Below are 22331 nucleotides of genomic sequence, written 5' to 3' on the forward strand. Positions count from 1 at the left end.
CATTGCAGATATGCACAGAAGATTCACAGCAAACTTAGGGAAAAATAAAAGTGCCTCTTGCACTGAATTTCTCAACATTTTTGTAGCACAGATATCAGCGCTGGTCGAAAATTAACATAAATTAAATGAAATAATTAACGACAGTCGCGTCCCACAGCTGTGTCGATATTCGTGCAACTATCGCATGGGTTTGCCATCGCCAAAAGGCAAAAAGTAATTTAGGTAGGTAGCGAATTTCTCCGCCCGTTTTGGTAAACCACCCCTATAAAGGATTTTTGACCGTCCTGCTGTTCTTGGGTAGAGCAGAGAGCCACAGGCAGAGCAGATCATCTGGCCATGGCAACGACGTAATTTCAGTTTTGAAAATGCACTGAGAGCGAGCAGAAGCAGTAGAGCAAAAAAATGACGACGACAACAGCAACGGACACAGGTACGCAGCAGCAAATGAAATAACCTTGAAAGCAGGATGCATAAAACACCCATTAACCCCACACACTTTCCCATGAATCTCCGCTTGCAGCAACACCCACACCTGGCGCAGCCTCCCTGCTGCAGCTAAACGATGATGTCTTGGCCCTAATCATATGGCACCTGAACGTGTACCAACAATACGAGCTGGGCAGACTGCACCGCCGCCTGGAGAGCATTGTGCAGATGCTGTGGCGTACTCGAGTGCGGAATGTGGCGCTGCACGATGAGATGTTCAAGCGTTCCAGCCCCAATTCGCGACAGTTTCTGGCCTTTGTGCTGACCCTGGCACCGCACATGCAGCGCTTGAGCTGCCAGCAGCTGGATGTGCGGCGGCTGCGCCTGTTGAGCAGCCACACGCTGTCCGGTGTGACCAGCCTGGAGTGGCTGGGCGATGGCCATCGACGCGGTCGCGCCCGCTTTGTGGACGAGGATGTGCGCCTGCTGCGGCGTGTGTTTCCCTCGCTGCGGAAACTCAAACTTCGTGGTTGCCAAATTACCGGGAAGTATCTTTGTGACTTGGAGCTACTCAGCGAGCTGTGCCTGGACGACTGCCAGTACCTGGAGTCGCAGCACTTTCGGGATCTCTTTCGGCAGCTGAAACTACGAAAATTTGACATTATGGAGGACTGCGATGAGGTCAACTGCTGCGATTTGGTGGATTTGCAGCTCTGCCCCACGCTGGAGCACATCAAAATCGCCGACTATCACCTGTGCATGGAGTCGGACATTACGCAGCAACTGCTGCAGCTGCCGCGCCTCAACAAGCTCTCCATTTACTCGAAGAACTTTGTGTTTGATGTGCTGTCGCGCATAGCGCGTCCCAGCTATCCCACGGGAGGAGCCAGGCTAATTGAAGGCTTCCGCTTCAGCGGTATACTTCACGACTACGAACGGTTCTTCAGGGAGCTGGGAAATCTGCGGAATCTACGAAGACTCGAGATGCACGGCCATGGCGAAGAGGATGGCCAGCTGCAGTGCCTGGGCGACCAAATGTTGCGCCAGCTCTCCACCACACTCCCAGAGCTCACAGAACTCCACCTGTGCGGCTATCAGCTGGAGAGTCCCTTAGGTCTGCTTGGCTTTGTCACCCATTGTCGCTCGCTAAGAGTCTTGGACATCACACGCACAAGCTGCCATGGCGATGCCTTTGTCTGGAGCTGTCTGAACATTCTCACCAAGCAGCGTTGGCGCACACAGACGCTGGAGCTGTGGATACGCAAGAGTGATATTAAACCAGAAATAATGGAGAGTCCCCGTCTGCTGGACAATGAGAAACACATCAAAATCGATTGCAAGCAGTTACCAAATAGCCAGGATCACACTTCGGGGGTGCTCAAGTTCAGCTTTGCGAGATGATCCCCACCAAAGCCAAACGCGAACGCAAAACCAAACCCAAACATTAGCGGCGATCATCGATTGTTGTGCCTAAACCTGTGCCCTAGGTGTGTTGATAAGGCGACAATTGATTCAAGACTGAAATAATTGTGAAATGTATGTGTTTACCTGATACCCTGAAGCCCCACACAGAGGATCGATTAAGACGTTTTAAACATAACTTTAATCCATGCTTGTGTCTTTATTCATCATAAATCCATTCCATCTACAATTATAAATAAATAAACTGCAACTATGATCGAGAACTATGCCATAAATGTAGCATTGCGGATTGATTTATGATTGCTTAATGGGCATACAATCTTCGAATGATCTTGAATTGTAAACGCCTAACCGGTTCCTCAGCGCTCAGCACTTTCTTTGTGCTGTCATAATTTTCCAAGCTGATTACAGGGCAGCCCCACCCAACAGATCTCTATGGCTGGCCCTTCATGAATCGAATGCATTGCTACATGTAGCGAGCGGCTTAATCGTATCGCGACATCTAAAATTGGGAGCAGATGCGATTATGAATTGGGGTCTGGTCAGCGCTTATCACTTCACCCAACAAACAAGACGGCAGCAGCAGCCACTCGAGATTGGACATCCCAAATCCCAAATCGAAGAACGGGCTGCCCACAGGTTAGAGTTTAATTGATAAAGCGACTCAATGCACTTCCATCGTTAAAAGATAACCCCCCGAATATGGTGCCCTATTACGACTAAAGCTACGACTACTCCACTCGCACATGGAAGTTCTAAGTTCAGAACTATTAAAAGAAGTCGTACGTAATGCACTGTAAGAAATTAATGCTTATACTAACTTTTATTAGAGCATTGACGTGCCCCAAGTGACACCCAGACGTGACTTGCTAGACGTCAGAGCTAGCGCAAAACTTAACTTAGATTTTAATTAGTCTGTATCGGGTCTACATGAGTATTTAATGCTTCATTTCTTTCTGTGCCATAATTAATGTTATTATTTTTTAGGCGCAGCACACGCGTATCATTTATGTTTATTTTCTCAGCACTTACAATGGCTGGATTCTCGTTTTAAATTTATTTTCCAACCGGCCGGACGCAGTCGTTATCAAGTCGTCACTCGAAGCAGTTCGATTGCAACCATTTTCAGAACCAAGAACAAATCTTAAACCATTCCTGCAGCAAGTCCTCAAGCAAAGGGATTTATATATAGATCTGCAGACATATAGGAAATCAGTGTGTGTCTGTGCATTATCAACGTTGGATGATAACCTCCACCTCGGGTGGATTGGACTTGGACTCGGACTACAGCAGACAGCAGACAGTAGGTAGGAAGTTGGACCCACAGACAACATCATTTGGCTGATTCATCTTCCTGAGCATCGCCGGCACGGCACCAGCAGTGCAAAGACCGCAAGTGACCGCAAGTGAGTGAGAAAAATCGCTATAATAGAGAAATCATTTACCTAAGATCTGAAAGCTCAGGGAAAAACTGGAAATAACAATAAAGATCTGCATAAATGCATGCATTAATCACACAACGATTAAAAATAAATGAGTTGTTAACTTGAGGTAAATTAGAGGGAATATTGATGCTCTGAGGCAAGCGCTAGACTTAGAGAATTCGAAAAGGATCAGAAAAAGCTTTCGGAAAACCTCTTTAAATATTGATTATAGTGATTAAGAACTGCAAGTACTTGCTGGTATGTCAATTTACTCTCTAAGGATCGTGGATTTGGCTATTTTTAGTCAAGATCTCTTGTATATGTATCAAGTGTTTCATTTCTGCGCATGGTCCATGAATCAATAAGCAAATTAAAGGCAAATTAGAAGCTTTAATAACTTAATAACCCCAATATGAATATGGATGATTGTCGAAGGCTGGAGGTACTTACCTTCATTTGGTGTGAACGCAAAAGAAATTGCGCTGAGACATTAGCATGCATAATCAGTGGGAGGCAGGAAGTACTAGGCCAGCCAAGTGTATCGTTATAAACGATTGAAATCTCAGCATTCCATAGATGAGAAACTAGTTATGCGTGGCATTTGTGTTGTCTATAATACTTATAGCGAAAAAAAAATGTATAAGTTTGTTGCACATTTCAGTACGATATCCGTTACGACACCGGCAGCGTCATGATCGGTAAACAGCGCATTCTGAGAACGAGTGTGGCGGGTCTGTTGTTGTTCAGTTTCAGTCTGTGTTCGGTTCTGTATCTGGAGAGCATAGAGCGCTGGGTCCTGGAATGGTTCATGGTACTGCGGCCAAATGCACTGATTACGAGTCTGTGGGAGTCGCCCTCGATGGACATCCATGTGGATCTTTACATGTTCAACTGGACCAACTCGGAGCACATCAACAATCACACTGTGAAGCCACACTTCCAGGAGTTTGGCCCATACAGGTTCAAGGAAACGATGCAGAAAGTGAATGTCGTCTGGCACAATGAGAACTCGACGGTCTCGTATAAGCGTCGCAGTCGCTTTGACTTCGATGAGGCTGCCAGTGCCGGACGCCTCACGGATCCCATGGTGGCGCCCAATCTGCTGATTGTTGGCATCTATCAGAAAATGTTAAACTGGAGCCCCATGCTGCGCACGCTCATGCTGATGACCCTCAATCTGTATGGCAAGGAGAAGGAGACCAGCATGGTGCGTCCTGCCGGTGACTGGATGTTCAATGGCTTCGATACGCCACTCCTCAAGATGAGCAAAATGTTGCCCAGCAACTTGATGCCGGAATTGGATTTTCCCTACGAAAAGATTGGTTATGCCTATCCGGTAAGTTTGGATAGGTTTTTGTTAGGTTTATCTTATCTTATCTTATGTCAAATTTCCCTGCAGCGCAATGGCAGCATGGAGATCTATGGCCATCACAATGTCCACACGGGTCGCCAGGACTTCAACAAGTTGGGTCAAATCGCCCGCTGGCGTTACAATAATGTCACCGACTCCAGTCCAAGATGTCGCCTGAAAGGTAGCGCTGGTGAGTTCCATCCCATACCGCTGGTAAAGGGCAGAAATATCTCCTACTTCCTGCCCGACATTTGCCGCGAACTGGAGGTGGACTATGTCGGGACCACCATCTTCGAGGGCGTACTAGGATATGTCTACAAGGGCAGTGCCCGGAACGTGGCAAATGGTAAAAGAAAAACACAAACCAATGAAATCTGATCGATAATGGTAGATGTTTTGCAGGCACTGATAATCCTCAAAATAGTTGCTACTGCCAGGATAACTGTCAAGAGGTGAGATCGGGTTTGTTGAACATTTCCTCCTGCTGGTACGGCGCGCCCGTCTTTGCCTCCTATCCGCATTTCTACCAGGCGGACTCGTATTATGTGGATCATGTGGATGGCATGAAACCAGACAAGGAGCGTCATGAACTGGTCGTCATTCTGGAGCCAAAAACTGGCATGATACTGGAGATTAAGGCCAGGATAATGGCCAGTCTGCTTGTAGAGCCACGAACCTCAGGGTGAGTGAGAGAAATTTCCATAGAACTTATGGGCGAATAAAAATTCGTTTATTTTCAGCATCTATCGCAAATCGCGTCGCACCTTCTTTCCACTCATCTGGGCCGACTATAATGTGCGCATCACACCCGATCTTTTGACCTACGTCAAGCTGATACCGATCGTGGAGATCATGGGCAAGGTGTGCGGCTGCCTGGGCGTGGCAATGGGTCTGGTCTTGCTGTTGTGGTATCCGCGACAGATGCTCTGGCAGAAGCATCTCATGCAGAAGATCGAAATCAATTCGCTGGACACTCGCAGCCCGGAGCCATTGAAGGGTGTGGAAGAGTCACCGCTGCTGATCGGTCTCCAATATGTGCCCGCCATCAAGGAGGGAGCGAGAGCGAGTTAACACTGGGCAGTGTGTCTTGTGATGGGGATACGACTTTGTGGGTCTGTCTTGCCTAGTCTACAGTCTAAGTTAATAAATGTTAAAGGGTCTTCGAAGTATCGCATTCGATGGATTCGCCACTGCGGTGGATGGATGGATGGAGCTGTGGATTGCCAAAGTATTTGTAGCAGCAAGTGAGATACATACATACAATATCATTCCTTGTCATACTGAATCATGCAGTCAATACAATAAAACAACAGCAAAAACAACCACTCGCTAGCCTCGGCACTGATAAAACACCCAATTTTCGGGTTTCGATTGCAAGCTAGACTCTATCGGTCAGAAAAAAGGTAAACTAGCCTTTGAAAGAAGCTAGAAATATCCAGAAAATATTTAAAAAGTAATATTAATTACAATTTGTCGGTATATTTTATCGATAATTCCGCGGTCCCTGCAGAGCAGGCGCAGCGCCGCATATAACACACAAACACATGGTGAAATTATATAAGGTGGTTCCATCGACTGCCTAATCGCTATGTTTTCGCACCCGTAGCGATCAGTGCATAAGTATGTACGTATCCGCTCTCTATCTCTCATGCGCCATTAGAGTCAGAGAGTGAGAGCACGGGAGAGTGAGAGAGAGCATGGTCATTATGATCATTTTCGACGCTGTGTGCACGCTACAGTGTGGGCACATTGGTTTTAGTACAAGAGTTTCATCGAAATTACGAAGTTCAACGAAGTTAATAAATAAAACAAGAATTTTTAATCAAACTTTTAGCGCGCAGTGCCGCCTCGAAACGACACACTTCACGCAGATGTATCGCAGAAAGTAGGGCATACAAAAGTCTAGCCAGCCGACTGGCCATAGGTTTTTAATAAATAATTGCTGGTTGCTTGGCGACTTTTGAAAAATACTTAATTTAGTCGCAGAGCAGGCGCAGCTCCGTACAGAACAGCGAAACACACAACAGTCACCCGAAGCAAACGGTTCGAGACGTGTTCGTTCAAGATCAGAGCGTTGACTTAACGGTGCGTCGCTGATTAAATATGTACATGCATATGTATACATGTGTGTGCAAGTGCAAGTGAGATGGCAGCTAGCAAGACCAGAGAGACCAGAAATCCCAAAGAGCGCGAGCAATGAAGCGTTTTTAGACACCCGTCGCTGCTGCATATATTTACACAACAATTGCAATTAGAAATTTATATAAATTAAAAAGTATTAAACGAAAGAAAAATCTGTCATCCCAGTGAAGCAAAACAAAACAAGTGATTGGAATAAATTTGCAAATAAAGTGGAATCGAATCGGAAAAAAGCCAAGTGTTCGCGGAGCAACGAAGATCCAAAACAAAAAGAGAATGTAAGATAATATAAAATATACAAAATTCCCAACGCATTTTGTGTGAGTAAGAGAGGAGGTGAGACGCAGACGCAAGAGAGTTAAACGTGCCGCGTTTTTGTTTTTGCGTGTTGCAGCTGCTCTGCTTCCTATTTAGATAAAATTATTAAACAAACATAATTGTATAGAGTTCATTGTGAAGTTCTTTCTCACTGGCGTAAATTCCAAAACTCTGACGCATCGCATCTCGCTTGGCCCAGTGAGTTAACAGAATGTAAACTACCCAAGCAGCAAGCAGTTTGGGACATTTTTGGTTGTTTTGTGTGTTTTTGCGGTTCTTTTTGGCACATTGCACTGTGGGCTGTGTCTATTTTTAGGCCACGAGAGCAGAGAGTACAACAAATAGGAATAAATTGTCAACAGGTTGCGGAAGTGACGGGTGTAGTTCAAGGATTTTGCTAATGTTCTCAAACAATTTTGAGGTGAATAAAAACTCGACGATTATAACAATTGCCCAGACCCCACGACACGCCAGTGCTAATTCGCGTGATTAATGTTTGGCCAAATGAATTGGCACTATGTGAAATGAGTCGGAGCTTCAAATGTCCATTATCTCCGCCGCTGGAGTAAAAAGAGCGCAAGAGCAGTACTTTCATTTGACTACGAGGCGTGGCGTGTGTGCGTGTGTGTATGTGTTGGGGAGATAAAACAAAAAAACAGGGTGTAGGTGAGGGAAAACCGCGTAAATGTAAACGAGTTTTCCCAATGTTTGTTTTTGTTCTTCAGCCTCGCTACGTGTGCATTAATAACAAAAATAAATCGTTTCGTATGTACGTGCCAGGGTGTGAGTTGCTTTGCATTGAAACTGTTCAAATATTGCCAATAAAAGTATTAATACATTGCTAAGGCCTAAGTCAACCCAGTAGCGCGGGGGCTCAGTCGCAACCAGTTGCAAGGTACATTCATTGAAAGGCCGGGACGGCAGCGTCAACATAATGTAGCATAAATACATACATACATACACAATTATGTGCGTGCACTTGTGTTTTAAAATAAAGCTAAAACAGATGTTATCTTGTTTTGGCAATCTATGAATAAATCAGCATCCCATACATCCTGGTGAAGCACTGATTTACCTTCCACATAATGTACCTCGTGCTAATCGCTTTCCATCGACGGTTGCCATGGACAACCAGCAGCACTACAAGAAGTGTAAACAGTTGCCCCCCACCCACAGACCGACCCGACCCTTGCGCATTCCGCACGCAACATTCATTTATGGTTGTGCCAGGGTATGGAAAAGGTGAACGTGAACTGAACGGGATTTGTGCTCCAATCCAATACGCGAAAACAATAAGTTGTGCGGAATGTGTTGCGGCTGTGATTCACAGATATTCCGGCAGACAGTCGCAGTAGCTGGAGTTTTTGCAAACTCGACAGATCCAGCAGAATTGGAGTCAAGAAACGGGGAATCCATCAAACGGAATAAGTTTTCAATTCGTTGTGGTATTTTTTTGTCGGTATCTAGAACAGCATTTACAACAGTGGCATAGTGGCACATGGCAGGGTCATGTGCGCGGGTCTCACACTTCTAACAGACGACTGTTAACGATGAGTGATTATGCTGAGCTAATTGTCTTTGAATGTATGTATGTACCATATTTCTAAGCCATATATTTGCATGTGTGTGTGCAGCTTTAAAAGTTAATTATAGATAAGCAGTAAATGGAAGCAGAAAATGGTAGCAAAGTGGATTCATGAAACGGTACACAGTACTGTTAATGCTACCACTACCATTAACAGTGTTTTTTGTCAGTAAATATAACACTATGTACTTGAAAGTGAAGTAACAGAAAACATGTTTGATAACATACGAATGTTGAGGATGAGTGATTATATTTGCGGGGATATTTTTATAAATATGACTGGAGTTGTTTAACTTTCCAATGAATTTTTCGATTGATAACTGCTATGGATTCATCATTTTTTTTTTTATCAAATGGGAGTCATAAGACAGGAAAGTTTCAGCAAACAAAGGTAACTGGAACAGAACAATAAAGGTTAGAATTGGTACCGCGGGGTCATGTTTACATGGCAACGGCGAAATGTCCAAGTACAGGTGCACTTTCTGCATGTCAAAAAATTTTGGCATCAACTAAAATGAATTTTGCTTGTAAATTCAATTTAAATCTCTTTTGAGACTTTCGCCTGTGCTACCCCATTGGAGCATTAATGTGTGGCTTCACGTGGGACCATGGCCAATGCTGTCTTTGAACATTTGAATATTGAGTCACTTTCAGTAGTTGTAGGCGGATCAATAGCTATTCAATTGATTCATATTAAAGAGTAGAGTGAGCCTCGACATGGCTATATTCCATTAAAAGCCAACTGACGGAACACTTTAGTGTGAAGCCTTTGAACCGGTTTTAAAACTGTAAAGCAACCACCCCCCTAAAACCCCATTTTATTTTTTCCCTCGTATCACATTTCTACGAATTCATTATGTACTTACATATGTATGTATAGTATGTACATATGTATGTACTGTTGAGGTCTGACTTGACCACAAAAACGTACACCCCAGTCCCAATCCAGTGCCGCCTGCCAAGTGAACATTTTATTACAATTAGACGCACATACAAAATGTACATAATTACGCAGCAACACTACAAAGTTGTAGACGATCGCGCTACAGCGCGTGATTAACATTCCCCATTTCATTCTGTTCAAAATGCCCTCTCTCACTCTCTCTGCCTTTCTCTGCGACCGATCTCTCACTCCCCCTGCAATCGGTTGGCGAGCCTGCTGGCCCCTATTTTTGCGCAATTGTGTTTGTGTGTGTGTGTGTGCGCTGATAAGGCCGTTAGATATAGATAAGCCCGCATGGTGTACTAACAAATATTCTCTTTTCATATTTTCGCTCGCTCTCTGTTATTTTGCATCGACGGACGCCACACAGTGGAAGGTAGACGCTCCCCACTTGGACTCAGTGCCGCGTAAGAGATTGCTCGGAGCAGGCTTCGTTCGGAGTAAGAGTCGCGAACAATAATAATAGACCAAAACAACAACCACTACCGTCTCGGAATTGGAGCTAGAAGAACAATATGACATCACGTCTGCGTCACTGTGCCCGTCTGGGCATCATCTTGCTGGGGATCTGTTCCATTGCCGGCGGCATTTATCTATTTCGCAATTGGATCGAGATGTTTACACGCATGCGCGGCAAGGTGAGTGTTTGCCCACCCTCCCCTTTACATAGAGTCTTATCTTGTCAACCATCCACTGCCATTTCTCATCATTTAATGCCCTTCGAGAGAGCGAGCGGGAGTCAAATTTTGCGAACCGGCAAATTGGCAAACCGCTCAAAGGTCAGGCCCCCGCCCCAACCTTGTAGACCTTTTCTTCATTTACATACAAATCGGAACGTTTCAACGAACAGAACTTTGTCTTTTGATTGAAACCAATTAAGGCTTGCTCATCGAAGACTGCAAAAGACAGCACAAAATTGATCATCGAGCAGGTGTTCGAATATAAAAATCAGCCCGGAGATAAGATACGGCTTAACCATTCGATCATTTTCGTATCATAAATTGTTTTGCAAAAAAACTTCGCCAGCGATCACATTAGGTATACAAATATGAATGTACATACAATGTATGTAAATGTATTTTATATATTTTAAATACCGATTTAGAGTATACCCATATTTGTGTGTATAATTCTGATTAGCGTCTGACTGCGACTCGTTGAGTCATTAGCTCTGTGTGAGAGAGAGCCAGAGGCTGTGGCATTGATCTTCTGTTGGATCACTTACAGGCTTGGATTTATTTTAAAGCAACCCGAGAGAGAAACGTATTATTGAGAGGCAGGTCTTGATTACATACTCGTACTCGCATGTTTTCAACTAACAGCCAAATGTGCTAATATTTTCCACAGAATTGACAGACTTTAGCTTTTGACAGAATTAGCGCTTGAACTGACAGATAGAAACTCTGTCATTTTAGGCTAATGACATTTGACATGTTCAGAGAACATTTAATGTGGTTTAACGTTTATTTTATATTATTCATTAGGGGAAATGCGACCTAAAGGGAAGTTAAATGGAAAACGCTTAGTCGAAGAACCTTTAAATCCAGTAAGCTCTACATTTCCTTTGGAGCAGCTATAAATAAATGTAAGAAAATGGTTTAGAAAGCGCCTCAAGCTGTACTTTTAGCTCTCTCATGCTCTTCCTTCATTTGCTTTTACTCTTTATTTTAATATTACTCATTTTTGGAGCAAATACTGACTAGTAGTAATCACTGACTGATTGATCGCGTGGGCTTATCGAATAAAAGGGACACATCTGTGGAATGAATCACAGAAACTACAGCTGCCTTGCGAGGTCAATAATCCGAAGTTCTCGCTTCATTATGTTGCCGCTCAGTGAAGCAGCCGGAAATTGTTGCCATTATTTGCCATGAAAATTCGTTCGTGGGTTTTTAGTCGCTGAATTGCACTGCGAATGGCAATGGATGGCGGCGCTGGCTAATGATATCTTATCTAGGGGGGAAAAAACCTGAAAATATAACTCATTCAGCGATAGCCATGGGGCTATCGATTAGACAACGCGCTTCAAGCACACTCCTCCTCCTCCTCCACCCCCAACACAAGTGGCGAAACATTCATAAAAGGCCTTAAACCAGCCAAAGTCCCAAACCCCAAAACATGTAAGCCACATTGTGGGGTGGCTGGGTTGGGTTGAGGCAGGGGTATGTCCCAGCAGGTGTGCTGCCCTTAAACGAACACCTGTTTGGCGTTGATATTACTGCCACTTCCAGACACCTCGACATTTGGATAGATAGTTGTACATGCACATGCATGTAATCTCTATTTGGGGAAATGGAAACCACAATTTCGAATTTATTTTTATCAGTTAGTCATTTCCTGTAAGCCAATCCCCCACCAACATTCCTGCCGCTTCAGTAGTTCAATTATAAAGATTATAAAGTTGTGGACACAACAGAAAATGGCGATTTTGTTCTGGCCTTGGCCGATAGTGGCGATTTTGGTGTCTGGGGATTACAATGATTGATGACTGATAAGAAGAGCTGAAACACCCAACGAATCGATGCACCCATCTGCATTTTGTATGATCTGAGCGAGAGAAATGCATTCGCTGTACTTTGTACAAAAGTTGCCCTCAGCGAATGGAATCTCAAGCTCAAATTATGTCAAAACCCATAAGATGTTATTTCCCCATAACCCTTATTCATTCCACCGATTGATCGAACAAATACTTGACTAGTCCTAATCGCTCCGATTATAATATAAAGTGATTCTTGGGAACGAGAGCTTCGCCATGTACCTACGGAAAAAATATTATAAAAGCTTGATGACCGCAAACCAAACTTGGAATAATTTCATTGGAATGAATATTTTTAGGAATAGAGTGGTGTTATATGTATGGAAAATAAACTGCAGTGAACTGATTGAATCTCGTTTTGTTAGGATTTGTCCCGATTAGCTACAAGTTTTCCCGATTGCTTACTCTTTTTTCGAGTTGCGAATTTTCATGAGTACTTACGATTTTTGGCGACTACCTACGAACCATTAGCTGTGATGGTCGCCTAATTATTGTTATTAAGCAAAAGTAGAGACCTATAGCTACGATACGTACTGTGCCAGCAACGACGAAACCTTTCAGTGTTTCAATATTCGATGCCAATTGACAATTGGGAGCCCGTGAGAAGGAGACCAATTGCTCAGTTCTCTGATGAACTTTGATCGATCTTTTTGAATGTCGATTGAAAGCGAGAATTGAATGAAATTGAATCGTACGAGTAGATGTGTCTCGTAATTGCAATGCCAATTCAAACCAGCAACCAGTTATCCTCAATTATAACAAACAAATTATGTAAATCGTGCATCGGGCATCATTGAATATGTATTTCCTGCCTAAATGAATAACTAATTACCAACGATTGAACCCCTTTGTGATCTTGCAGGAAATGGCGCTCAGTCCCACATCACGTTCCTTCGAGGGCTGGAAGGTCTCACCACTGCCACTGAATTTTGACGTTTACATTTTTAATTGGACAAATCCGGAGGACTTTTATGTGGGTTCCAGCAAGAAGCCAAACTTCCAGCAACTGGGACCCTACCGGTTTCGGGAGCAGCCCGACAAAGTGAACATTGAGTGGCACAATCAAAATGCTTCCGTTTCGTTTCGCAAGAAATCTGTCTTCTACTTTGATGCCGCTGGCAGCACCGGCAGCCTCACGGATGTCATCACCCAAGTGAATTCCGTGGCCCATGTGAGTTTCCTTAACCATTTGACAGCTGGAAAAACCCAAACTAATGTCTATCTTTTCTTTCCCTTCCTTTAGGCAGCGGCTAGACGTGCAGCCGACTCCTGGCTGGGCAGAGTCAGCGTCAATATGGCCATCAGAATGTATGACCAACGCCTCACCATAACACGATCAGCCGATGAGTGGCTCTTCAAGGGTTTCGAGCACCCGTTCATCAGTTTGGGCAAGCTGCTACGACCGGAGGATGTGCCATATACTCGGATTGGTTATCAGTATCCCAGGAATGGCAGCTCCGAGTTCGATGGCGATATAAACATGTTCACGGGCGCCGACGACATCTCGAAGATGGGACAAATCTACACGTGGAATAATCTAACGCATACGGGCGCCTTTCCCGGCGTCTGTGGTCAAGTCAGGGGCTCAATGGGCGAGTTCTTTCCACCCAATTTGAGCACCAACGACACCGTGTACATGTACATGCCGAAAATGTGTCGAGCCGTGCCCTTGGACTACACGGAAACGGTGACAGTGCATGGCATAACCGCCTACAAGTACAGCGGCACACAGCGTGCCGTGGACAATGGCACCCTCTATCCGGACACGAGTTGCTATTGCGTCGGCGGCACGTGCCTGCCCGTTGGCGTCATCGATGTTGGACCCTGTGCCTTCAATGCCTCGGTTTATATGTCATTTCCACACTTCTACAATGGCGATCCCAGCTATGTGGAGGCGGTGGAGGGCCTGAAGCCCGAGCGGGAGAAGCACGAGTTCTTCATGACGCTGGAGCCGAATGCCGGTGTGCCCATGGATGTGGGCGGTGGCTTCCAGGCCAACTACTACATGGAACCCGTCAAGGGCATAGAGTATGAATCAGACTTATCTCTCTGTGGATGATTATCTTAACTAATTGCATTACTTTTTGCAGTCTCTACGATAAAGTGCCGAGCGTTATGCTGCCCATGATGTGGTGCGAGGAGCGGGTGCGCGTGTCGGAGGAGATTGCCGCCGATATAGCGCTGGTGCCGCTCATTGTCCTGCTCGGACAGATTGTCACTGGCATACTGCTCGCGGGCGGTCTCATCTGCACCTGCTGGTACCCCACGCGACAGGTGACGCACTTCTGCCAGGGTGATCCCAAGGCCAAGGCGAGTGTCCTGCGACCGCTGACCACATTTGGTGTGAATACAGCGCCCGCCACTGGGCCCGTGTCGCAGTTGTTCCGCCACAACACGAGTGCTGGCGGCAACGAGCGTGTCGGAGTCCGTCTGCTGGACTACAGACGTGACTCAGGGCTGCAGGAGCAGCAGGCGGGGAACCGCAACAACAGCGAGAACTCTCCGAGGGAGCGACTGATCAGTGAATCGTCGCCCGATGTGATAGTTAGATAATACATCGTTTCGGCTCACGCATTCCCGGCGTTGCCCACGCCACCATCAAGCATTAAGCATGATCTGAGACTCATTTTCATTATCGTATCCCTAGCTTAGTAGAGTTATAAAACTGAATGATACAGCCATTTTGCCTTAGCCAAGCCACGTCGCCTGGCCTCTATATCCTCTCACCTTCTTTCGCATCACATTACATTAAATCCCATTCGCATTAGGAGTTCCCTCAACATATCTGTGCATACGGCCGGACAGCGCGAGAGAGAGATTAATAAGATTATTTATTTTAGTGCCAAAAAGAAAAAGAGAGAAGCAGAGAACCCAAACAAAAGTCATTAACTATTTTAGTAGGTTAAAAACTAAACTAAATTAAAATGTAAATACAGTCCCCCGATCATCACCCATGGCCCCCAATTTGTTGGAAGTTGATTCACTGCGCACGCCCAAAGTATTTATATCTTGTACATATATAAACCTACCCGATAATAACATTAATAATTTTGTTTCTAATTTTTAGAACGATATTCTAGTTTTTATACAACTTGAGATGGTGTGATATCAATTGAGGAACAATCAATTGAAGAGAAAATTCGAGCTAGGCAACTTTTTATCACTGCACTGCGATCCCAAGACATTTCAATCAATTTTATCCCCACTAGATAGAGTCTTTTTTATATATTTAAATCTTACACAAACACACACGTACATACACACATGCAAACATACATATCCTAATAGTTCAAAGATTTCGGATATATGTAAACCCCGTTCACATATGTATGTAAATATTGTATGCAAAATCAGAGTGTAAAGTCGGACATAAGTTAGCCTATAGCTCAGCTGTGAACCCAGGAAATATTTCCAAAAATTCCCTAAGATACATTTTGAATTAAAAAAAAAGAATAAAAACCAAAAACAAAAATGAAACGTTTATAGTTTAAGTTTTTGTTATATTATGCATTAATCATGGACATGGTGAAACAAGGTTAGGTTGAATCCCACAGCAAATGCATACAAATTTATGCAGCTTGTGAGGTAGCAGGTCGACGCGAGTTTCGCTGTTAAGTGATGTTGTTCTTGTTGTTGGATCACTTCTTGAAAGAAGCTAAAGAAGATATAAAGAAGTGTCCCCGTTAGCTTAAAGCGTGCGAAAACAGCACGCAAAACGGAACATTCCAGTGCATTGGTATTGGTACGAATCACTGTAATGCACGTGTACGTGATCGGCAGAGTTGCGGCACAGCCCTGCCATACAGCACAGAAATACAACAATATTTTGTACTCCTCAGCTTGCTTTGTGTTTTTTCATGTAATGGACACATTTTATTATTAATTCCTTGTGACAAATCTACTAATCTATATTTAAACTACACGTATAATCGTACAAATACTACACCAGACTTGTTAGCCACGCTGCAACCAAGTGGCAAAGGCATAAAAGCAGAGGCTGATGAAGCTGAAGCTAACCAGAGAATTGAAGGTGCCCGCTCCGTTGCCCGCATTGCCCAGATCCAGTCGTGCGGCCAGCTCGTCGGGCACATCCAAGTAGACGCGCTCCACGCCAAAGCCGAATATCAGCTTGCGCAGCTTGGCCACATCCACGTAGTCACCGTCGGAGGACCAAATGGTCAGTGTGCTCTCATTGGTCTCGTTGACAGCGGCCACCAGTTTGTGGAGTTGCTCCTCGCTGTTGGCCGCAATGCCCGCGCGGACCGGAAAAGTGATGCCCTGGCCCGTGGACAGCACATTGTTGAGGCTGAGCGACTCGACCATGGCGTCGCACTGATCTTTGGTGTATTCGCCCTCGCGGAAGTCGGCGCCCCAGTTGGTGGTCCAGCCGATGGAGAGGACTGCCTGCTTGTAGCGCATGCAGCCGGCAAAGAAGCGATCCGGATTCACGGGCACACTCTTGTTCTGGTCCACGGGGCCACTGATAATGTCTGCATTGATCCAAATGGGATACGACATCTGCAAAAGAAGAGATTAGTTGATGGAAAATGGTGATTATGCCCTTCCCTAAGCTTACACTTGGTATGGTCGCATCCAGTATGTCCAGCGAACCCTCGAACACCTCTATGGACTTGAAATCCAGCTTGACACCCTTCTCGTTGCCCTCATGCAGGTCGTTAAAGTCTTTGATCTGATTCAGGAATCCCTGCAGCGTCAAGTCGGAGACATTCGCCGGTGGATGAGCCATCACGGGCATATCGTCGCCCTCGCCATTCACCTTGCCCAGCACAATGTCCGCCTCAATGAACTCAATGTCACCTTTGTGGAGAGTTGTTAAAGTCAAGATAAAAGTAAACAGTGAACAATGTGCGGGGGGAGGGGTGTCTTACCAGCCAAGGCCTCGTCGAGCAACTGCTGGCTGTTGACCGCATGAGCCCATCGGATGGCGGTCAGATTGGCCGCCCTGGTTATGGCCTTGCCCCTCACCATGTCCTGGTCGTGTAGCAGCACTATACCAAGAGGCAGATCAGCGGCAGTGTCAGCTTGTGTTCCCTGCGGTTCCTCCACACGGTAGTACTGATAGTGGCTGGCATTCAGAGCCGCGCCATTGGTATTGGACACGAGCGCTTCAGGTGTTCCATGGAAGCAAAACAACGACAAACGATTGGCATTAAATATTCAATAATTGCAGAACAGAACAATGGAAAAGGGGAGAACGCGCCCAAAGCGTGCATAGATAAGCTCGCGTTTCCCTCTTACCTTCTTTTTTTCGCTTCGCACACACGCAGACACAGACACACACAAACGAGCGGAACGCAATGGATGTGTATTTGTGGGGAAAATTATATTAAATTGTTTAATGGGAATGGATGGAAAAACACTTTCGCCGAATGCTGCCTGTAACTGAACTACAAACTCTGATTGCGATGGAAGAAACAAAGCGCAGACGCCACAATGAAAATGCTGCTCTATAGAAAGCATATGAATGGGCGGGCGAATGAGTGGAATTCAAAATGCGAATTGCATTACCAAGCAGCAGCAGGCATAATATCGACAATGACCTCTGGTCGGGAGCGGGAGCAGTGGACTTGAATAGCATTTTAGCGTTTAATCAGCGAGCGAAGAGTGTGCAGAATAGCACTAGCCTTGGAAATCAATAGAGAACTAACTAGCAGGGCGATTAAATTAAAGAAGATTATCTTGGAATCATTTGATTATGCATTGATAACACTACTCCACAAAATCTAAGTTTATTTCGTCAAGGCATTCCGCATTCCAATATATCAGAAGAAGTTTGTTTGGTTCGTTGAGGAAAAATCCTGCCGGGTAGTGTAACTATTCTATTAATTGTGATCATTCAAGGTAAAAATAGTTAATAGAGACAGATATATTAAGTGGTAATTGTTTACATATTACGCGCTTCATTTATGCATTGAAACGCCTTGGCAACTCTAAATTTTAGTGTTTATAAACGCGTAATGATATCGCATGACCGAAATTGTTTGGTATTTCTGTGATAAAGTACATAACTGAAGTCATGAAAAGTTGCCCATCTTGTGGATTGATTAATCTGGTATAATTATAGTTTTAGCGCTGATAATCCTAACTAGCTAGTAATATTAAATAGAACATCAAAATCAAGAAAATTCGGTAGATTCGGTATATTTCCCGTATATTTAGAGATGATATTTTACGGTATCTTTTTAGGAACAGACGCGGTATGTTTCATCATTCAAACCGCGGTCACACTGACACGGTGTTGTTTTGCTGCTGGGGTAAATTTTTTTTCTACAATTTTACAAAAGTGATATTTAAAAATGACTTAATTGTAAGAACCTATAAACATAAACCTTTTTTTTTTTTTTTTGCACGTGAATTAGTTTTAAGCATATACGGCAGCAGCCAAGTGAAACAACGAGCAACGGCTTTCTGCAGAAAATCGAAAAGAAAATTTGTGTTGAAAGAAAAATTAGAGGCAAAACGCGAAACGAGGAGCATGTGTGGTTGGAGGCAACATCAACAACAAATTGCTGGGCAATTGACGTTCTATTATTAATATTAAGGGAACAGGCAAAGGCACAGGCAACAGGCAAGAGCAAACGCGGATGGTGGCAGGAGTAAACCTGAGCGGTGTCTCAGTTTGCTGCGGCTGCTGGGGGTGGTAAACAAATAATTTCCCGGCGTTTGTACAGTCTCACACACACACATACACACAGGCAGACACAGATACACGTACACAATGACGGCTCAAACGGTTTACCAAAAGGTAGTCCGTCTGTCCCTTCGCTCGGCCGCTAATCTGTCCAAGCGGCGCGTGGATGAGCTGAGCTCGGGCATCGGTGAGCTGCGCCAGCTGCTGTCTTGTGTGGTGTGTTGCAAGCTGCTGGTGGATCCATATGCGCCGAAGGGCAAGCGCTGCCATCACTATGTGTGCCGGCTGTGCATACGCGGCTGCAAGCGGCTGATGTCGCGTTGCAGGCAGTGCGAGGACTGCTCCGACTTCAAGACCTACGAGGAGAATCGTCTCATGGCCATACAGTTGCTCTGCTACAAGACGCTGTGCGTGCGTCTGCTGCAGTCTTCGATGTTCACGCAGCTCGCGGGACTCTTTCCCGATCTGAGTCATGTGGAACAGTTTCCGCGCATTCGACTGCCGGCAAAGACAACGCAAGAATTCATACGGGAGGGCACGAATTATGATGGTGATATAAGGGACTCTTTCCTGCCACAGCCGGATCTGCCCTTCCTGAAGAATCTTCCACTCTCGCTGCCCGCCGAGACGCCGCCCACCACGGCGGCCACAACGCCCGAGATGCCGTACGAGCAGAACCTGCCCGAGCAGCTGTCCATCACCGACATTGAAATGGAGGCAGCTGCCACCGCGGAGCAGTCACATTTCACACATCCCTTGCCCCTAATGCCGACAGGTTCGCGCATGGGCCTGCGCCATTTAATGCTGAACCAAGGCTCCGGCTCGCTGAGCACCGAAGCCACCAGCTATACGGATCACAGCTGGAACGATCGGGTTGATCTCTCGTCTGCCATCACCATGTCCACCTTTCCCTATGTCATGCAACCCACAGCCGCATCCACACCCTTTGATGAGCATCCGATGCATGAGCTGCAAATTGGTCAAGTGGTGAGAATAGAAGAGTCCACGCAGCCAGCGCTGTTGGCCATAACGAGTGCGGAGGTTGAGCTGCTACCCTCGCAAAAGCGAAAGATTGCACAGCTGAAAATGGAGCAGGAGGAGGAGGAGGAGCCACAGCAGTTGGTGCTCCAGGAGATTGCCAGCCAGGAGGAGGAGGAGGAGGCATACCTAGAGAATGTCAGCCAGGGGGAGGACTACCTGGAGAATATCAGCCAGGACGAGGATTATCTGGAGAATGTCAGCCAGGAGGAGGCCTCGCTGGAGATAGTTGCCAAGGAAGAGGCATCGCTGGAGATTGTCAGCCACGAGGAGGCACCGCTGGAGACTGCCAGCCAGGAGGAGGCACACCTGGAGACTGTCAGACAGGAGGAGGCACACCTGGAGACTGCCAGCCAGGAGGAGGAATCACCAGAGACTGTCAGCCAGGAGGTATTCGAGGAGAGTGGCAGCCTGAACACATCGCGCGAGAGCGTCACCGAAGAGATCTACAAAGAGATTGTCAGCGAGGAGCTGTACCAGGAGAGTTGCAGCCAGGAGGCAACGCAGCAGCAGAGTGTCGCCGCCGAAGAGGAGGAGATGGATGAAGGGAATGCCAGCCTGGAGGAGCCATCGCCAGAGCAAGTCAAGAAAGAGGAGGAGAAGGCAGAGCCGGAGGATGCATATGAGAGCTCCTCCAGCGAGGAGAGTTATACATCAAGCAGCAGCAGCGAGGAGGAGGACAATGACAAAGACACCGAATGGCAGCCCATACGCTCAAAGTCCAACATCCCATCCGTGGAGCAGGAACCTGCAAAATCCAACAAAAAGAAAGCAGAAAAAGCAGCATCGCCCGCTCCGGCTGCAGTGCCCGCTCCAGTGCCCGCGCCTGTGCCCGAACCTGTTCCCACATTTGCCAAAACAACCCACAAAACGTCAGCCAAATCCGATGCAGCAAAGCCAAGCAGCAAGAGTACGACGGGGGGTGGCTCATCGCGTAGGAATGCGGGCAAGACAAAGGAGAAGCCACCGAAGCCCATCTGCCGCTGCGGCACCTCTGGTGTGTCGGTCAATCCCAAGACCACCTGTCGCAACACCCGCTGCCCGTGCTACAAGTCGGGCAACACTTGCACCAATTGCAACTGCGCTGGCTGCCACAATCCCCACAAGGTGGACTATCTCGATTCCGATGATGAATTGGATGACTTGGAGCCACTCAGCGGGCTGCAGGCAGATAAGGAGCAACCAATGGAAGCAGCAGAAACAGCGAAAGAGAAGGTAACGAACGCAGCAACACCAACAGCCACACCAAAAGCGGAGGGTGCTGCCCAAGGAAGTTTTACTTTGGTGCCCAGCAATCTGCAACAGTCGCAACATCCTTTGGTTTTAGTGCAGAACGAGGAAAGTGGGGAGTATCAAGGTAAAGCTTACGATCCTTTAAGGCTCGTGGAACGTAGTGCCTACAGTCGAACATCTTTTAATCCTCCCCTTCCGCTGTGTCTTTCAGGCTTCAACATCTTTCAAGGCAGCGTACCCATACATCCCGAAACAATTGGCTTTCTGCGTGTCCAGCTGCAGAACAATGATCCCAATAGCACGATTCCTCAGTATGCGTATGTGATGCCACCTCCGCCAACTGCTGCTTCAGCTCCTGCTCCTGCTCCTGCAACAGCTCCTGCTCCTGCTCCTGCAGCTCCTGCCAGACCCAAGCCCGCTGAGGAGCAGCCACAGCCTGCAAAGAAATTTAAGTCTGCCATCAAGCGGAGTGCACGCCTGCGTGGCTTTCCACCGCGCAACACCATCGACGAGCTGGTCAGTGGTGGCTCCTCTGCCATTAGCAATTCTGCCGCGGGCGACAGAATGTCGGCCACGGACAATGCCCACTCGCTGTTCGAGGAGATTATGTCGGGCTCGGATGATTTGTAAGCAAAGGGGAGGAGGGAAACTCTTTTTTTTTTTGTACATTATTTGTATGTATTTTGTACCCTGTTGCAAAGGGTATGCTGTGTGAAGTCTAGTTTGGTTACCCCTAAAGGGGTACATTGTATTTGGAACACAATTCCTGCTTATGTCCTGAAATATTTAATCTTCATTTTAATGTATTTAATCTCAGAATTGTTTGAATTTTTGTAATACGCAGAATCCACTTAATTTGTCTCTATTTGTGGTTCCTTTTTAATTGTATGTAAACCCTATATGAAATTGTCAAAATCCCTTACTAAACTACGAAGATTTACCCCCAGCATTAAGCAATGAAAATGTACATAAAATAATATCCCAATGTACGCTCAGAAACCTTTCTCTGAGGCTGCCAACTCGCAATTTGTATAAAAATGTTCAATGTATGTGCAGCAATCGTTGGCAGTCGCTGGATCTCTAGCAGAAGAGCCTCTCTTAAAGCTTAAAGTTAAGGGCAAAGCAATTGTTATAACAAACTTACTCCAACTTAAGCAAACAACCACTCCCTAAACCCTCTTCGCGTGTTCTTTTTCGTGCAACGAACATCGAATCGGTCGAAATATTGTAATGCTTTTGGCTCCAAGTGCGGCTCGGCTGCTGT

The 22331-nt window shown here is 45.9% G+C and overlaps 5 protein-coding genes across 8 annotated transcripts; 4 read left to right on the top strand and 1 right to left on the bottom strand.

Moving 5' to 3' along the window:
• Positions 1-105: 105 nt before the first annotated feature.
• LOC117902069 lies at positions 106-2098 on the top strand. The gene is made up of 2 exons (XM_034813154.1): positions 106-430; positions 521-2098. Exons 1-2 carry the CDS (start codon positions 403-405, stop codon positions 1825-1827), a joined length of 1335 nt encoding a protein of 444 aa, XP_034669045.1. The 5' UTR covers positions 106-402; the 3' UTR covers positions 1828-2098.
• An 839-nt stretch (positions 2099-2937) lies between these two features.
• Positions 2938-5915, top strand: LOC117902068 (protein peste). The gene is made up of 5 exons (XM_034813153.1): positions 2938-3008; positions 3934-4608; positions 4672-4969; positions 5026-5305; positions 5364-5915. Exons 2-5 carry the CDS (start codon positions 3964-3966, stop codon positions 5692-5694), a joined length of 1554 nt encoding a protein of 517 aa, XP_034669044.1. The 5' UTR covers positions 2938-3008; positions 3934-3963; the 3' UTR covers positions 5695-5915.
• Positions 5916-6605: 690 nt separating this feature from the next.
• LOC117902067 (protein peste) lies at positions 6606-15123 on the top strand. Its single transcript, XM_034813152.1, has 5 exons — positions 6606-7040; positions 9979-10246; positions 13007-13315; positions 13388-14172; positions 14235-15123. The coding sequence occupies exons 2-5, from the start codon at positions 10124-10126 to the stop codon at positions 14695-14697; spliced, it is 1680 nt and encodes a 559-aa protein (XP_034669043.1). The 5' UTR covers positions 6606-7040; positions 9979-10123; the 3' UTR covers positions 14698-15123.
• Positions 15124-15987: 864 nt separating this feature from the next.
• On the bottom strand, positions 15988-17807 carry LOC117901654 (protein FAM151B). Of its 2 annotated transcripts, none has more exons than XM_034812490.1 (4): positions 17674-17807; positions 17034-17270; positions 16721-16962; positions 15988-16662 (listed from the first exon to the last, which is right to left on the bottom strand). In XM_034812490.1, the coding sequence occupies exons 1-4, from the start codon at positions 17741-17743 to the stop codon at positions 16099-16101; spliced, it is 1113 nt and encodes a 370-aa protein (XP_034668381.1). In that variant the 5' UTR covers positions 17744-17807; the 3' UTR covers positions 15988-16098. The 2 variants fall into 2 exon arrangements, with proteins under 2 accessions (XP_034668381.1, XP_034668382.1); XM_034812491.1 differs by lacking the exon at positions 17674-17807 and adding an exon at positions 17404-17565.
• A 639-nt stretch (positions 17808-18446) lies between these two features.
• LOC117900426 (E3 ubiquitin-protein ligase msl-2) lies at positions 18447-22101 on the top strand. Of its 3 annotated transcripts, none has more exons than XM_034810792.1 (3): positions 18447-20137; positions 20168-21191; positions 21279-22101. In XM_034810792.1, the coding sequence occupies exons 1-3, from the start codon at positions 18884-18886 to the stop codon at positions 21695-21697; spliced, it is 2697 nt and encodes an 898-aa protein (XP_034666683.1). In that variant the 5' UTR covers positions 18447-18883; the 3' UTR covers positions 21698-22101. The 3 variants fall into 3 exon arrangements, with proteins under 3 accessions (XP_034666683.1, XP_034666682.1, XP_034666681.1); XM_034810791.1 differs by having other exon boundaries at positions 18447-20047; positions 20078-21191; XM_034810790.1 differs by having other exon boundaries at positions 18447-21191.
• Positions 22102-22331: the final 230 nt, after the last annotated feature.

This window comes from Drosophila subobscura, chromosome U, assembly GCF_008121235.1.
Source record: "Drosophila subobscura isolate 14011-0131.10 chromosome U, UCBerk_Dsub_1.0, whole genome shotgun sequence".
NCBI classification, from domain to species: Eukaryota; Metazoa; Arthropoda; class Insecta; order Diptera; family Drosophilidae; genus Drosophila; species Drosophila subobscura.

What these genes read in the sequence shown, in the direction of transcription:
- LOC117902069 (XM_034813154.1), top strand. Translation starts at nt 403, where the DNA reads ATGACGACGACAACAGCAACGGACACAG. An exon ending in GACAACAGCAACGGACACAG is followed by an intron (nt 431 to 520) that starts GTACGCAGCAGC and finishes CTCCGCTTGCAG; the next exon opens with CAACACCCACACCTGGCGCA.
- LOC117902068 (XM_034813153.1), top strand. Translation starts at nt 3,964, where the DNA reads ATGATCGGTAAACAGCGCATTCTGAGAACGAGTGTGGCGGGTCTGTTG. An exon ending in TGCCCGGAACGTGGCAAATG is followed by an intron (nt 4,970 to 5,025) that starts GTAAAAGAAAAA and finishes GATGTTTTGCAG; the next exon opens with GCACTGATAATCCTCAAAAT. An exon ending in GTAGAGCCACGAACCTCAGG is followed by an intron (nt 5,306 to 5,363) that starts GTGAGTGAGAGA and finishes GTTTATTTTCAG; the next exon opens with CATCTATCGCAAATCGCGTC.
- LOC117902067 (XM_034813152.1), top strand. Translation starts at nt 10,124, where the DNA reads ATGACATCACGTCTGCGTCACTGTGCCCGTCTGGGCATCATCTTGCTG. An exon ending in AAGTGAATTCCGTGGCCCAT is followed by an intron (nt 13,316 to 13,387) that starts GTGAGTTTCCTT and finishes CCCTTCCTTTAG; the next exon opens with GCAGCGGCTAGACGTGCAGC. An exon ending in GAACCCGTCAAGGGCATAGA is followed by an intron (nt 14,173 to 14,234) that starts GTATGAATCAGA and finishes TACTTTTTGCAG; the next exon opens with TCTCTACGATAAAGTGCCGA.
- LOC117901654 (XM_034812490.1), bottom strand. Translation starts at nt 17,743, where the DNA reads ATGCTATTCAAGTCCACTGCTCCCGCTCCCGACCAGAGGTCATTGTCG. An exon ending in ATTATGCCTGCTGCTGCTTG is followed by an intron (nt 17,271 to 17,673) that starts GTAATGCAATTC and finishes GAACACCTGAAG; the next exon opens with CGCTCGTGTCCAATACCAAT. An exon ending in GCTCGACGAGGCCTTGGCTG is followed by an intron (nt 16,963 to 17,033) that starts GTAAGACACCCC and finishes CTCTCCACAAAG; the next exon opens with GTGACATTGAGTTCATTGAG.
- LOC117900426 (XM_034810790.1), top strand. Translation starts at nt 18,884, where the DNA reads ATGACGGCTCAAACGGTTTACCAAAAGGTAGTCCGTCTGTCCCTTCGC. An exon ending in GGAAAGTGGGGAGTATCAAG is followed by an intron (nt 21,192 to 21,278) that starts GTAAAGCTTACG and finishes TGTGTCTTTCAG; the next exon opens with GCTTCAACATCTTTCAAGGC.